Source organism: Monodelphis domestica, chromosome 7 (genome assembly GCF_027887165.1).
Source record: "Monodelphis domestica isolate mMonDom1 chromosome 7, mMonDom1.pri, whole genome shotgun sequence".
NCBI classification, from domain to species: domain Eukaryota; kingdom Metazoa; phylum Chordata; class Mammalia; order Didelphimorphia; family Didelphidae; genus Monodelphis; species Monodelphis domestica.
In genome coordinates this window covers 165866499-165882834 of record NC_077233.1, presented here as the reverse complement: position 1 = coordinate 165882834, position 16336 = coordinate 165866499, and the positions used below count along the sequence as shown (strand labels likewise).

Sequence of the window (16336 nt, the reverse complement as noted above, 5' to 3'; positions counted from 1 at the left end):
GTTGATGTCGGAGAAGTGGAATAAATAACGAACAGTGTTTTCAGCACATACTCTCTCAGGATATATTTTTAAAAACTACATTGTAAAACAGGTCTTATTCAGACACCTAGTGGGATAAATTAAAATGTATTTTCTTTTGAATTTCCAGTATAAAGTTGTAAATGTCAGCATATTATTTTCCAGCTTAATCAAAAATACTTAAAATTCTGAGCTTTTTTTTAAGGAAGAAATATTTTAGGTATGAACATATAACAGTACCCATCCCATATACACATACAACTGTGTAAGTTACATTGTCAATAATGTGCTATCATAGGTAGGGCTCAGAGCAGTAGTTTTATTCTTTGGGTCACAGTATATAAATTGGTGATATTTCAAAAACATATCACGACAGTTGTCAAAAACTTCTAAGTATTCCACAATAATGATTCCCAAGGTTTTTCTTTTGTTAACATGAAATTCATTCTGAGTTATTACATTTCCTTTCCCATCATATTCTAAGATTTTTAAAAATCCCAGTTTTTAAAAATCATATATTAAGTCCTCACTGCTGCATGGCAACTGGTCTCATCACTTTCTGACAAATAGAAGGGGAACAGAAGCAGGGTCAGATTTATTATTCTTGGGCTTAAAGATACTGGAGACAGCAACTGCAACCATGAAAATAAAAGAGACTTGCTCCCGAAAGAAAGCTATGACAAATCTGGACAGCATACTAAAAAACGTATCACCTTGCTGACAAAGGTCCATCTAGTTAAAGCTATGGCTTTTCCAAAATAATGGATGGCTGATGCTTTTGAACCGTGGCACTGGAGAAAACTTTTGAGAGTTCCTTGGACAAGGAAATCAAATCAGTCAATACTTAAAAGAAATTAATTCATACTACTCATTGGAAGGGCAGATACTGAAGTGAAAGCATAAGTACTTTGGCCATCTGATGAGACTTACTGAAAAAGAGCCTGATGTTTGGTAAAGATTGAAGGCAAAAGGAGAAGGGATTAGCAGATGAGATGGATAGTATCGTGGAAGCAACGAACACAAGCTTGAACAGACTTTGGGAGATAGTGGAGGATAGAAAGGCATGAAGAGTCAGATATGACTGAACAAATAAACAAACTGTTTTTTCCTGTTCCCTTTTAAAATGTTCCCTTTGATTTTTACTTATTAAGGCTCTAGGTACTTCATATTTTTACCTTTTGTAGTATTTTCTTATCTAAATCCCTACAGAAAAGGGAGAGGCTCTAGAATGCAGAAAAGCAATAGTGATAAATCTGTTGTGAGAAACTAGAGGTTGATGAGTGTTCCACTTTACTTAACAAGTATTTTTCTTTCCCCAGTAGAATATATATGTAGCGGAAATGTTTTGCTCTGTTTAACTAAGATAGTGAGATTGTGACAAGGCCCAAATTATAGAGCCTTTTCATTTAAAATTCAGTGGTTCCTATTGTGTTTTATCTCTAGGAAGAACATCTTCTTTTCCAGCTTGAAGAAGGGATTGAAGCATTGGAAGCTGCAATTGATTATAAGAGTGAAAACATCCAAGGTCGTCAGCACTCGATTAGAGCCTCATTCCAAATCCTGACCCAGAGAGAGGGAAATGTTATGGAAAAACTGATTTCCCTGACTCCTGCTGAAATCAGAGCTATTCTTTACAAATATTTCAACAAGGTTTGTTTTTGAGTGACTAAACATTAATTGCAATTAATTTTTAATTGCATAGTTTATACAAAGAGACATCAACCAAATTATTTAATTTGAATTTTTTTTTCAAATAGACTAAAGTCTATATTTTATCAAAAGTCTAATAGTCCTTACCAGATACTAACTTAAGCATGGCTTCACAATGAAATCATGATGTCTTCTCTTAGTCTTATTAAGCTGTTAAAATATTGTATCATTACCTAAACATCCAAAATGTGTAAGATCTTCATATCTTTTCTATTTGAGCCAAATTGATATTAAGGTGATACTAGAAAAATTTTGGAAATATGTATCAAAGTATTCATATTATGCCCTTTGGCTATTGTTGTGTATTTGTTGGCTCTTTGTAGTAAAGTAAAACCTCACAGATTTGGACTTTGAGTCTGAATTAATGACGAATAAGGTACTTTACCAGATCCTGGTTTGTTCTTCCCCCTATAGGTAGATAATTGGATGAAATTTTAGTGGTGTGTGTATTCTAGGAACAGTACTATACATTTCAGCTTTATTTGAATATATATAAAATATTAAATCTTGTTACTATTTTATAGTTTGAATATTTTTGCAAACCCAAAAAAGTTCTCCATCTCCTTCCCATGTAATACAAACTCATAAGATTTTATATATTTTTAAAAACCTTTACCTTCTGTCTTGGTCTCAATACTATGTACTAGTTCCAAGGCAGAAGAGTGGTAAGGGCTAGGCAATGAGAGTTAAGTGAGTTGCCCAGGGTCACACAGCTGGGAAGTGTCTGAGGCCAGATTTGAACCAAGGGCCTTATCTCCAGGCCTGGCTTTCCATCCACTAAGCCACCTAGCTGCCCTCAGTTTTATAATATTTTTTCTTGTTTTACAAGGGTAAATTAATATTAAGTTTAATAAAACAAAGTAACACAAAAATATTTAAAGATAATTAAAATAAAACATCAAAATTAACACATGGATTCTCTTAAGAAATGTAATGATGAAAGTTTAGAACATTTAGTGTTTTAAATGTTATTACAGGAAAAAAAAAGTTAAAAAAGATTCTAGTAATGGATGACCTAGAAAATCCTAGTAGCCAATGATTATCAATTTGTCTTGTATTTTCCTATAAACCCTTAGCAAAAAGTACATTAGAGTTAACAAATTCCCATGCAACTGTTGGTGTTAATACTGCTTAAAAAACTACCCAGAAATCTGAGAGATCCACAAGGAAAAAAATCCTTTTTTTGGGAAAGATATTCCTTCATGATTTAGAGAATAAAAAGGGGCTTTCAGTCAAGTTAGGTGATGCCTCATAAAAGCACATGAGTGGCTGCCCAATGCTGCCCAAGAACAAGTGGGTGACAGGTTTGGCCACGCTGGTGAGGCTTTTTCACAATTAGCCTGGGAATTGATTGTATTCCCAGTTTCCAAGGACTAAATTAAATTCACTAAGGCTTTTTATCATCAAGTTGGCTACCAGGTGATGGGCCTATGTTGTATACAATGTTTCTTTTTATCTCCAGTGTTTTACACATACTAGATGCCTAATAAAGGTTTATTTTGCACTTTTGCAAGGATTGGCTTTTAAAAAGTAAAAGGGGGGGGGGCAGGTAGGTGGCTTAGAGACTGGAAGGCCTGAGTTCATAACTCTGGCACTTCCTAGCTGGGTGACTCTGGTCAAGTCACTTAACCCTCATGGCCTAGCCTTTACCACTCTTCTGCTTAGAACTGATACACAATATTGATTCTGAGATAGAAGGTAAAGGTTGTTGTTGTTGATGTTGTTGTTGTTGATGTTTTAAGGAAAAGGGAAGGAACTCATGATTGGTATATAATTTGAATCAGCATATATGGAAAGCAGCAGCATAAGGCAGTATTCAGAGTGGACTACCAGAATTGGAAAAAAAAAGTTAGAAGGCATCTAGGCCTAATCAAGAATTCTTTCTATGATATAACTAAGAAGTGGTCATCAAGGCATTGATTGAAAACTTCTAATGAAGGGAAACTAATCAGCTCCCAAGCCATTCCATCTGACTTATCTGAATTCTACTTTTAAAACTAAAATTCCCTTTCTTTAAATTCTACCCATTGTTGCCAGGTGGAACCTATCTAATCCTTTTTTCCATAGGATAACCCATCAGATACTTGAATATCACCATCACAACTCCCCCAAATTGTCTTCTTTAGTTTTTTCCAATTTAAACATTTCTATTCAACTTTTCCTCATATGGCTCTTCATTCTTGGAGATCATCACTCCATCTTTTTCAATATCCTTCCTAGAATGTAACATTCAGAATTGACCAAAAATCTCAAAAGTTGTCTTAAGCAGGGGAGAGTACAGGAAAACTTATCTAGTTCTAGACATTATACTTCATTTAATGTAACCCATCCCCCATAATAAGTAGTCATATTATACTGTTCATTTATTAGGTAGTATATAAAGTCATCAGATCTTCCTCAGATACTGTTGTCCTACCATATTGCCCTATCATATAATTCTTAAGTTTACTTTTTTAAACCCAAGTATAAAGACTTTATATTTATTCCTATTAGATTTCATCAGGATCAACATTCTAGGCTATAGAGATTTTGAGTGATCCTTATTAATACCTTTATTCTAGTCATTTATTAAAAATATGGAATAGGACAATCAATAAATTTTTGTAAGATTTTTCACCCTAACCTTTAGAGTAGCTATTTTGTGGTGTGCTTAAAGCAGTTATATGCCTATGGACAGAAAGAACCTATTAGAGAGTATGAAATTAAATGGCACCCTACTTAAAAACCTATTTTCTAATCTTAAGCTGGGAAATAGTGCTAAAAACAAATACAGAATACAAACTGAAACCATCATACCAGAGATATTCACTGGGAGGGAGGAGACAGTTTTTGATATAATATTTAAATAACTTTTCCCTATTTTCCTTCTTTGATTCCTTCTCCCCAACCCCCTTAAGCCCATTAGCTAAAGATAGGCATTATCCCAGGATTTCTCCCTGATAATATTCTGTTTACATCCTTGACCTCTTCCTTGGCAATTTCATATATTCTCATGGCTTCAGTGAGTAATTTTGTGTAGATAACTCCCAAATCTATTCTCTCTTTTCTTGGCTTCTCCTTTGGTCCCATCTTTCTAACTATCTGAAGGATATCTAATTTTCTCTTAATTCCTGAAAACCCTTCCTTTTCTCCTAAACTTCCTATCTTTTATTGAAGGCACCACCATCTATCTTCTCAGTAGCCCAAACTTAAAACTATGGATTTATTTTTTCCTTTCTATTCTCCAATTATTTACAAGTAGATTACAAATTTTTTAAACCCGGTATTCAAGACCTTCCACAGTCTGTTCCAGCCTACCTTTCCACCTATCTTTCACAGTACTCCTTTTTATACAACATGTATTCTAGCCAAACCGAACTGTTTAATTTCTTCCCCCTCTCCCTATCATGTCATCTTTAGTCTTCCATGCCTCTTGCTCATGTCAAATCTCAAGCTTTCAATGGATTCCTCTCCTCCCTTCTACTTACACCTGCTGAAATCTCTTCAAGGCCTAATACAAACATGGTCCAACTTCCTTAAAGCCTCCCATATAGTTCCCCCTACCCAAAATCTAGATGTAATCTCCATTTAATTTCTCCACACACTATATGATCTTTCCCTTTGTACTCACCATCTACTTTGTATTATAATTTTGTACAAATGCCATTTCCCATTAAATTTTAAACTCCTTTAATGACAGGAACTGTGTCTGATTCCATCTTTGTATCACTGGTGCCTAGCCTAATGCATTGCAGTTAGTCATTAAATATATTAAGCACCTGTTATGAGTTAGACACTGCACAAAGAAGGCACTTAGTGTTTCTTGAATTGAATGAAATTCAATACCAATTCAGATTTATAAAAATGCTACTAAATGATAAATTCTTTTTTTGATGTTAGATCAATCCTATAAGAACCAAAATACCTTGGTTTGTCCATTGACACTATGGTGACTCCAGATAGTCATCTTTTGTGCTAAGGAAAAAAACAGGTTGATCAGGTAACCTGAAACATAAGTAAAAAGTTAAAATATTATATATTTGGCAGGTGGTTAGTTTGCGAGAAGCTGAGCGTAAACTACAGTTACAAAATGAAGAAATTAAAATGAAGGTTCAAGAGCAAGCCAGTATGGTTCGTGAATTGGAGTCTGCAGTAGAACGTCTCAAGCTGCAGAGTGACAGACAGTTAACTCTTCAACGGAAGGAACATGAACAAAAGATGCAGTTGCTCTTGCAATATTTCAAAGGTATTTTTAAGTTCAGTGAAATGTATGAATACTAGTGGGGGGTGGCATAAGAAAAAGAAGAAGCCATGTAGGGAGCTATAAGAGTACAAGAGACAAAGTCATGCACAACTGTTAAATATACAGTTTTTAAATTACTATTTTAATAGCAGTCATTACTTTTAGCCTGGCCCAGATAGAAAGTGTGTATGTTCAGAAGAGGACAAATAATTTTCAACTTATGATGCAAGAGATCAGTTATCAAAATCTCCAGCTAAATTGCTCTTATAATTCTTCACCATATTTCCAGTTGATTAGAAATGATATAGTTCACAAATTAATAGGTACCTATTCTGAGCACACACTGGCAACCCATCAGTCAGTTTTGATAGTTTCTTCAGCAGGTGATCATCATATTACCTGGTCAAGGGACAGTAAAGAGTTACCCTACTAAAAAAACCTCTGCCCAGGGACCACCTGGTTCTTCTTGACTGTTTAATCCTGATTCCCCTGAAAATGAAGCTGGCAATGAGTTACTAAGAGGGTCCCAAAAGAAGTAATGTGAGTAAGCAGTCAGTCAAGAAAGCTATGATGATTTGGAATTTTAAAACAACCTGTTTGTGTATTAGTCCTGTGACCAGTAATTGCAGCAACCAGTTACTTATGAGATGAGATTTTTGTCAGGATCATTTAATTTACTGTATTCAAACATGGCCATTACTGGGGTCTTGTTAAGTCAATGGATTTTATCTTATTTTAAATGTTTAGAAAGGGGTATTTTAAATATTTTAAATTATTTCTACTTTTAAACAATATGTAAGCTAAATATCAGATTCCATTTTTATATTACATATAGTTATACTTTCCATAAGTTTTATTTCAAAACTTTAAAAATTATTAAAACTCTGTCATTACAAATCCATTTCAGTAATATATGCAGGAGAGACATAGTAATAAAAAACTGGGTGTGGTTTACATAACTTTCTAGCTGGGTAATCCAGGGCAAATTACTTAACCTCTGTCTGCCTCAGCTGACACATCTGTAGAATGGGATTAATAAGAGCACCTCTCCCAGTGTTGTTATAAGGATAAAATGGCATATTTGTAAAGCATTTTGAAAAACTCAAAGCACTAGATAAATATTATTACAAAGTTGGATTTTGAAAGTGCAAAATTGGCATATGTCCTCTAAAACCCTTTTTTAATGCCTCAAATCATGGCATGGAGATGACTTTAGTTTTTCCAAGTCTATCTCAGTTGATCCTAACAACAAGTTGGAAGCACCATCACCCATTCAGACTGACAAGAGAGACTGTCTAGTCATGTGAGCATCATCAGTGTAAGCTGAGTGTTGAGGGGCTCATCACTAGAATGCTATACCTAGAGTGATTTGGGGGTGGGAGGGTATCTAGAAATCCACTCAAATAAAGACAGGTTATAATCTATTTTGTTCAAAGAACTTACTCTAGCCCAAGAAATATTGAAATCTTTTTCAAAATAAAAAAATATATATAATTAATCAAAGACAACTTTAAAAACAAATAAATGAACCAACTAAACCAGTATTTGTTCAGAGAGTAAACCTCTTCTAGAGGGCAACAAACTGGGCTTTGGTGAGTTAAGAACATTATCCTGGAAGTATGACACTATAAACTCTAATATTCAGTAGAAATTATAATTTTGAGGCCAGAATTCAAATTATACTAGAAACAAATTCATTCGTATTTCAGAAATGCATTGGCTTTGGGATAACATAATATGCTAAGTGACTTGTACATCTCAAATACTGCCTTAGTGCAGTTTTAATAACTCAAAGCTATTAAATCTATATATAGTCTAGTTGCTGCATATGATTTAATTTGATATTCAAATTTGTGTTTTATAGACCAAGATGGAGAATGTATTGTGGAAATTTCAAAGGTTTATGAGGATAAAGTTCAGCTGCTAGAAAAAGATCTTTATTTCTATAAGAAAACCAGCAGAGAACTCAAGAAGAAGCTTAAGGAGTTAATAGAAGAAGCATCTCGACAGCAACCAACTGGAAGTAAGATTTTTAATATTATTATTAGTGTTTTCCAGCATATTAACATTGCTGCTAGAATTCTAACTCCTAGAAACTTGACTACCATTTATTAAGGACTACATTCTTATATGTAATGAGAATGATGGGGAAATTAACAAAGATAACCTATATGAAGGAGCCCTTATATGTTTCACAGAATAAAGATGTGAAACAATGCATTTGTATAAATTATGTTCATTCCTCAGATCAATCTGATCTTTTTTTCACTGATACCTTTAGCAATAATTAATACATTTTATTAAAACAATTTATTGCTATTTAGTTAGGAATTTCCTTTTTATGTGATGGTCATCCAAAAATAGCATATTCCTTAATAAAATTATGTAATGATGTCAAAGAACTTGAAAAATTTCCATGAAAATACAAAACTGAATCATCACAGTTATGATATTAGTGTGATAGAATGTAAACATAATACATAAAAATCTTATTTACAAAACATAATTTTTCCATACTTCAAAAGAATTAGCCATAGCATTCCTTTAAATTAAACTCTTTTAATGCTTTTAACTTTATTTTGTTAGTAAAAATGATTTGTTTCTCAACAGCACATCTATTTTAAACCTGGGAAATGAACATTTAATTGATAATAGCTACGTCAGCTTTAAAGTGTGAGCAATACCAATGGACATAATTATGTTCTTAAGCTTACTTATGATTATATATGGAGTTTTAAAGAAGTGTATACACATATACATGTATGTGTATGCACAGGAATATAAGTTATATATAAAGGAAAATCTATTAAACTCAAGAATATTTTATAAAATAAGTCTTATTTTGTATCGGTAGAGACACATAATATACATCCTGCTAAAACTGACCAGACATTTTACTTTTTCATTAAACTAATATTATAATAGGCATTTCTGATATAGTTGACCCACCTGGTAGAAAAATTAAGGAAAACGAGAAGGGAAAAAATTGTAGTCTATAAAGCGCATGTGGAAACTGACAAATATCTAAATAGAGCTATTTTATCAAGTCACCATTAAGAGAGCCCTAATGGTTTTGAGTGGTCCTAGAAGTTGAAAAAGTTAAGGGAAAATACCAGTAACACATCTTCCAGAAAAAAAAAAAGTTAATGTGATAAGGTAGAAGGATCATTGTACCAGGAATTGGAAGACCCAGGTTCTAATCCTGGCTCTGTCATTAAACTTCTCATAACCTGGTGATAATTCTGTTAACTTCTCTGGACCTCAGCTTCCTCAACTAGAAAATAAACATAATAATAACTGTCCTAACCTACTCACAAGCTTGTTGAGAAAAGGAATAAAATTAGACAATGAAAAACACTTTGTAAAATGCTATATAAATTCAAAGTATTATTATTGCAAAAACAGGGATCAGTCATTTCTTGGGAAATAATTTTGAAGAAATATTTTTCTATCCGGCAATTTTTATCTTCAGAGATTATTGTAACATAATGAGATTGTGCCAAACTAATAAATTATAAAATTTAACAATAATTACAATATATTTCTGAATTACTATACTAGTCATTGAGATTAGTAGCTTTATTTTGATACTGGAATCTGTTTCAGCTCTTCTAGTCCTACAGTCATTTATCCTTTTTCTATGTATTTATATACTATTCTGTCAACAGGATAGCTGTTTACTGGCTAGAGTTTGTTGGGCTATATTTTCATTGCTCTATTGTACTATATTATAATAGTACCTTTTGTAATCAATGCATTACTAGTTTCATACTTAAAAGTGTACTAACTTATAGTTAGGCACAAACTAATGTAGTTATAATTTTAATAACATTAATAAGCATATGTGGAGTGATGGACATATACCACCTACATCTGAATTATAGGCATATATCACCTACCTGGTGATGTGAGTTACTATTAAATTCCCACCTGTTAGCCAGTTCTCTTTTCACCTTTCATCACTTATCATAAGTGAAGTTGGAAAGTGGTGGTTCAGAAGTTGTTTGAATCCTACAAGAGAATAATTTTTAGCAATAATTTAGCAATAATTAACACTCACATTTATCTCCAATTGTGACCTATGCTACTTATGAGGAGATGACATCTTGGCAAACCAATAGTTATATGAATCATAACTTATCTGTGTTTTCAAGTGGTACCCTTGGAAATAGGTCCCTGAGGTATCATTAATGAAAACTAATTTACTCTAAGTGAACTAGTAAGATAGTTACTCACATATCAAGGCCAGCTTGCATGTACTTCTAATCCAAGATGATAGAAATCATGTAAGGCCAGCCCTTTTTCCGTGTTGTAGCCTTCCTTTATATAACATCTAGATATTTATGGACCTTCTAGTCTAAAATAAGCTATAAGACTGACACATTTTGGAATAACATTTAGGGCCATTCAAAACCATTCAGATTTTTAATTCTCATTTTACAGATGGAGCCAGAAAGGTTAAATTCTGGGTTCAAATCACTCAGTTATAGGTAGGCCAGAACCAGGAATTGGGCCTTTTTCTGATGAAGTACCTTTTAAAAAACTATGCCACCCTTTTTTCTATTTATTGTTCAACAGAACTTTCAATTTGGAAGACACCATAAAGATTACTTAATCCATTCCATTCATTTATTCCCAAAGAGGTTAAGTGACTGTGCAAGTAGAAAATTAGAACTGGAATTTAGATCTGCCTCCCAGTCTAGTTTGTTTTTCTGAAAATCACCTGTGTCTCTAGCATATCACATTGCCTTCTCTGTGTACATGTATATTCTGCCAAAGTATGATGGTGGCATCAAGATGAGAGCACATAGCTTAAAAAAGCTTTAAGGATAATACTGGTAACAGACCAAGGTAACCCTTAGTGCTCAAGGGCCAAGTTCATGAATCATTAATGGTTGGCCTTCTAGGTAGTATAATGTAGAGATATCAAACTTGTGGCAGCAGTAAGCTCACATAGTTTCAAAGTGCTGTCCAGAATCAGATTAACATGTAATTGGGAGATATTTAACAAAATAAAAATATAATACAACATAGATAATGTTAATTTGTGATTTTCTTAATCAAAATGCAAGGAACTGTTTCTATTTTACACCATTTGTGAAGTGGATACACAATACTAGATTTGGAGTTAAGAAAATTTGGATTTGAATATTAAATCAAAAACTTATATGTGACTCTAGGCAAACCTCTTAACCTCCATCTGCCTCAGAGTACTCAACAATGAAATGGAGATAATATCAGCATCTACCTTACTGGGTTAAGTGAGGATCAAATAATAGGAGTAAAACCTTATGTAAATGTTATTATTATTATTCGCCTTTAAGTAATTAATATCTTGCTTTGTAAACAATGAAACAAAGGAAACTTTTAAATAGATCTTAGTTCTATGCTGCTTCTTTCTACTTTCACTGGCAAATGGTGGAAAAGGTGGCAAAAAAGGCTAAGAATCAGTTTTTGGATTATCTCTACGGAAAAACTTACTGGCACTCAGAATGTGAAATCTTTGATAAGGAGCTATACTAAACCACATCAATATTTGCATTCTCACAACTGGAAGTTGCCCCTAAATGCCCAGATTTATAGGTTCTCTTTGGGAAGGTTAACAAAAGAGTTGGGTTTTCATTGTGTACCCAAAGGCAACAAGAAATAGAATTTCATGGAATAATTGGCCAACTTTTAATAACTATGGCTGATCATGAACAAAAAACCCAACATGAAGATAAATTGCAGCCTATGTGTACAAAGAATGAAGACTACTTCAAAAAGAAAATCTTCAAAGAACCTGATGTAGCACTTCAAACCAAGTAATACTTTGATACTCAGTGATTTTCACATGAAGGGTGAGCATGGGGGAAATGAGTGAAAAGCATGTTGAAAAGTATTGCTCAGGTTTGAGAACTGAAGGGTCAAAGATTTGTATATTACTCAGAAACCCCATACTAATGACTACTGTCTTCCAAAAGGTATCAGGAATGGTGTTAGATGTGGTAAATACAAAATAGAAATGATTATATAGTAATAGAGAGGAGAAATGACTGATAACTGGTACAGAAATGACTGATAACTGGTACTCAAGAGCTCTTTCTTAGTGGTCTGAATGAAGTCAGACTGTCAGCTTGTTGAAGCAATGATCAAAAATCAGTATCAAGTTAAGAAGGATAAAGATGAGGAAACACTGTATATAAATGTAATGGATTTAATCTGACCTGTGTGAATAACTCATTTATTGCCTGGAATTGGGGGGGGGGTCAAAAATTCTCATCTTGATTATCATTTTCAGGTAAAGCTTAACCTCTATTAAGTTAAGTAGTCATCATAATGAGAAAGTCAAAGGAGCTCGGATACCACCCAGAAACCACCTTAGCCAACAAGCATTTGATTTCCTTGCCAAGCAGGGACTAAAAAGGGCATTGCCAATTTAAAATATCAATTCACCAGTGCAGTTTTTTGAGGTTTTGTTGATGCCCTTTATTTTTTACATCACATTCATTTCCTTATATAGCTTTTTCCTTGCCTTTCCTTAACCTTGGTAACAAAGGTTAAGAAAAAAGTAGTTTGGCAAAATTATCATAAAATCAACAATATCTGACAAGATATGTAGCATTCCTCACCTCTCCACAAAAGGAAGGGTAAAGTAAATTTTCTCTTCACTTCTGGGATAAGCCAGGCCATATAATCATACAGAATCATATAGCATTCAGTTTTGTAATCATCATGTGTTTTTTTCTGGTTCTGCATTTTTTAGTTTGCATCAATTTATATTAAGTCTTTGTTTCTCTGAATTCCATATGTATTTGTTGAAAAATGCTATTATGAATATTTGCTAACTCTGGGACTTTTTTTCTGTCTGACCTCCTTGGGATAGATGCCTAGCAGTTGGACCTCTGGATCAAAATGACATTTTAGTGACTTTTTTTTTGCATGATTCCAAATTGTTTTCCAGAATGGTTGGACCAATTCACAGCTTCACCAATAGTATATTGATGTTGGTGGAGTTTGTAAATCCTCGTGGAGGAAGACAGCAGAAGATTATGAGCATTATCTCTGTATCTCCCTGTGGAACATTCCACAACAGTGGAAGTAAAAACAAATGTACAGAAAGCTTGTCATGAGACCTAATGAACCAAATCATCCCTGGAACATTAGTAGATGAAAAAGGCATAAAGACAACAAATAAATGGAAGATGACATTTCTGTCTGTATATCTAGAACGATTTCTTTTCATCAACAGTGAAAGAGTCTAAATGTGGGAGGGTAGGAGTGCTCTAACTTCTTGATCCTCAAAGAAGGCCATTAAAATGCCATTTAATAAGATGAGATTGGAAAGTGTGGCTGGACCAGACAAAGTATTTACACCAAGAAAATATATGTTGTAGAAATAAAAGATGGAGAAAATCATGGACAATATTAATATTATTACCCCTTCCAAAAAAAGGCAATTGAAAGGGAATTAGTAACTAACTCATATGCAAACTCTCATCCTTTAATAAATTTTTTGAGAATTATTTACACAGAAAGAGCTTACCTGTTGAATATACAAGAAAGGAATAAGTACTGAATATATAAGAAAGGAATAAGTAAATTTGGGCAAATCTCTAGCAGACCACATCTTTAGATACATAATTGACTGAGAAGTACAAAGAATGCAATAGCCTGTGTTTGCTTATATTTTAAAAAACAATGAATTAATGGAGCAAAAGTAGCCTTTCATAATCCCTTACAAAAAGAGTTCCTCACATACATACAAAGATCATATAAAATTAATGATAAATCAAGCCCAGAAATAGTGCTATTCATTGACCATATCATTAATATTAAAGAAGGCATACAACAAGGAGATATATGCTTACTAAACGTGTTTGCCATTGTTATGGCAGGACAGTGGAGAAGGAAATCCCTGTAGATGGTGAGATCCTTCAGATCTCCTGTTTGCAGAATAAACAATGCTAATTTCATTAAGGCCCAGAACATTCTAGGACTTCCTTGATGAGAGAGTATAATTATACAAGAGATTAACTTTTAACAATCCATACAGAAAGACTGAACAGATCAAAAAATGGGTGAGAAGATTATTCAAAGTATAAGTGAAGCTAGATCTTTTCACTGAATTGGGGATCAGGACTATGATTTCCTAGACAAGCACTATAAATATATAATAAGTTGAGCCCAGAGCTGAATTTCATTTGGAAAATTGTTTAGTGCTTTCAATAGTTTCAAGCTACATCTCTTTTTAATACAAATGCCCTCCTGGCATGAAGGAAAGCTATGTGATGGATATAACACATGCCTAACAATGACATACAACTATGAAGTGCTGTAGGGATATCATTGAAGAACTGTACAGTCAGAAAAAGAGGTGGCCATGGCATGTAGTAAGAGTGAGACATAGAAGGAAAACATCCTAAGTGCTACACTTCTAAATGTAAAGAGACCTCAATTACATTAGAGACCTAATACGCTGGGCAGATCCCATGAGGATGACAGGAGGACATGGACAAGAATTGCCCAAGCTGAGAGGGCATGGGATGGATTGCAGTCTCTACCAATGGAGGAAATATCTATAATGATGAGATCCCAAAGTCATTGAAGTATTGTACATGTAGGTAACATTATCTCCTCTGGAGAGCTTTATGTAAGAGTGTTTTTGTTTATAAGTCCAGAGTGCTTCAAGTAACTGGGAGGTTCTTTTAGGGGCAGACCCAGCAAGTGAAGAAGAGCAAATTTGAGGCTCCAGTGTTAAACATTCAATAGCTCCCTGCAAATTATGTCTCCTTGAAAATGAACCCTAGTGATTTATTTTAAGAGTAACTATCCCCTCACTGCTCTTTATCCTACAGATAACTTTGACAGGAGAGACTATTAATCCTTCTCATATAAATCTAGGTAGATAGTCAAAACTGTCCTGTTTTGTTCTATGCTACCTTCTAAATGCTTTTCTTCAGTGTATGTTTCCAAATATTTTTGTCTTATTACAATTTCTCTATTTTGCAGTCAGTGTAATTGCTGCTTTCATTCTTCCTTCGTTTTGTGTCACTTCATACAAATTTAGCAATATTTCTCTCTTCATATATGCCATTTCTAGTAACACATACCTCTGACTATGAGCAAGTCACTTGACATCTCCATGTCCATACCCAGAATTTCCATTATTTTCACATAGCATAAACAGAGAGTTCTCATAGTGTATTCTGGGGACCTCTGGTGGTTTGTAAGACTTTCAAGAGGTCCAGAAGGCAAAACTGTTTTAATAATAATACTTATATGATAAATTTCAATAGATAGAGCCCACATAAATAAAACTTTTGGGGGACCTCAAGAGTACAAAGTAAAAAAATTGGTAACCATTGCCATAGACCAGCCAGCCAATCTTCAAATTTTGAGACACTTTTTTTTGGGGGGGGGGGAAGGTTGCCATTGTGAATAATGGAACCTTGGATTGTTTTATATATATATATATATACATACATATATAAGTCTCTCAGTAGAATTTTATGGTAAAGTCCAAGTAGTGAAATTGTTAAACGAAAGGGTCTATCTCTCACTGCAGAATGCTCCATTGTTTTCACAAATGATGGCACCTTTATGCAGCCTCACTAGTAATACAATAGTATAATAGCCCCACCAGCATTGAAATTGGTTATTTAACCATCTCTGCCAACATAAGATGTGTAAGATGGCATCTGAGTTTTCATTTTCATTTTAATTTCTATGATTATCAATTATGGTGACTTTTTAAAGCACTTTTATCTGATGATTTTGATTATTATTCACCTGGACATTGCACGTCTATAAATTTCTATTAACTCAGACACTGATAGTCTAATAGGCTTCTTATAGCTGAACATAATATATACCCTTTTTAAAAAACCCTTACCTTCTGTCCTAGTATCAGTTCTAAGATAGAAGAGCAGCAAGGACTAAGGCAATCAGGATTAAGTAACTTACCCTGGCTCATGTAGCTAGGAAGTGTCTTGAGGTGCTCCCATCTCCAGGCCTGGTGTTATCATACTGTGCTACCTGGCAGTCCTTGAACATATATACCTTTTGACAGTGCAGAAGAATCCTTATTACTTCCCTTCACCAAAGAACATACTAATATTATGGGGAGTTTAGAAAAATTCTCATATACTTCAGGAAACTATACATTTTCTGCCCTGAGGTGCAAGCCTCAGAAATGGGGTATGGAGAAAAACTTGAGATTTCCCAAGGGATAAGGTATACTGCAATCATTCCTGTTAATTGCCCTCAAGTGGGGATTTCACTTGAAGTACCTTATAAGGTAAAGAGAAGTTTGGTACTGTATCAGACCCTCTTGAATCAAGAGAGCTCTGGGTCTCCTAAAAGTCACTTCCCTCTAAAGAAAATATATCCTATTAGAAGTCTCCA

The 16336-nt window shown here is 33.9% G+C and overlaps 1 protein-coding gene and 1 long non-coding RNA gene across 10 annotated transcripts in view; one reads left to right on the top strand and one right to left on the bottom strand.

Annotated features, from left to right (window-relative positions):
- Window positions 1–16336, top strand: part of KIF27 (kinesin family member 27) — a 141793-nt gene that overhangs the window by 85715 nt on the left and 39742 nt on the right. For 4 of the 6 annotated variants that reach the window (XR_008913590.1, XM_007498905.3, XM_007498906.3 and 1 more), the window contains exons 15-17: window positions 1462–1668; window positions 5755–5953; window positions 7815–7973. Coding sequence is in view for 5 of the 6 variants with exons in the window: in XM_007498905.3 (XP_007498967.2) it covers window positions 1462–1668; window positions 5755–5953; window positions 7815–7973 (565 nt within the window). In the remaining variant the exon portion in view is untranslated. Of the gene's footprint in view, window positions 1–1461; window positions 1669–5754; window positions 5954–7814; window positions 7974–12815; window positions 12839–12893; window positions 13153–16336 lie in introns of those variants that run through there. The other 2 variants (XM_007498907.3, XM_007498908.3) reach the window with 2 other exon arrangements.
- Window positions 38–16336, bottom strand: part of LOC103097912 (uncharacterized) — a 29905-nt gene continuing 13606 nt past the window's right edge. Inside the window, exons 2-4 of one of the 4 annotated variants that reach the window (XR_008913593.1) lie at window positions 15896–15991; window positions 5633–9961; window positions 38–2136 (exon numbers count right to left, since the gene is read on the bottom strand). This is a non-coding gene — a long non-coding RNA (uncharacterized LOC103097912). Of the gene's footprint in view, window positions 9962–15895; window positions 15992–16336 lie in introns of all 4 variants that reach the window. The other 3 variants (XR_470203.3, XR_008913594.1, XR_008913592.1) reach the window with 3 other exon arrangements.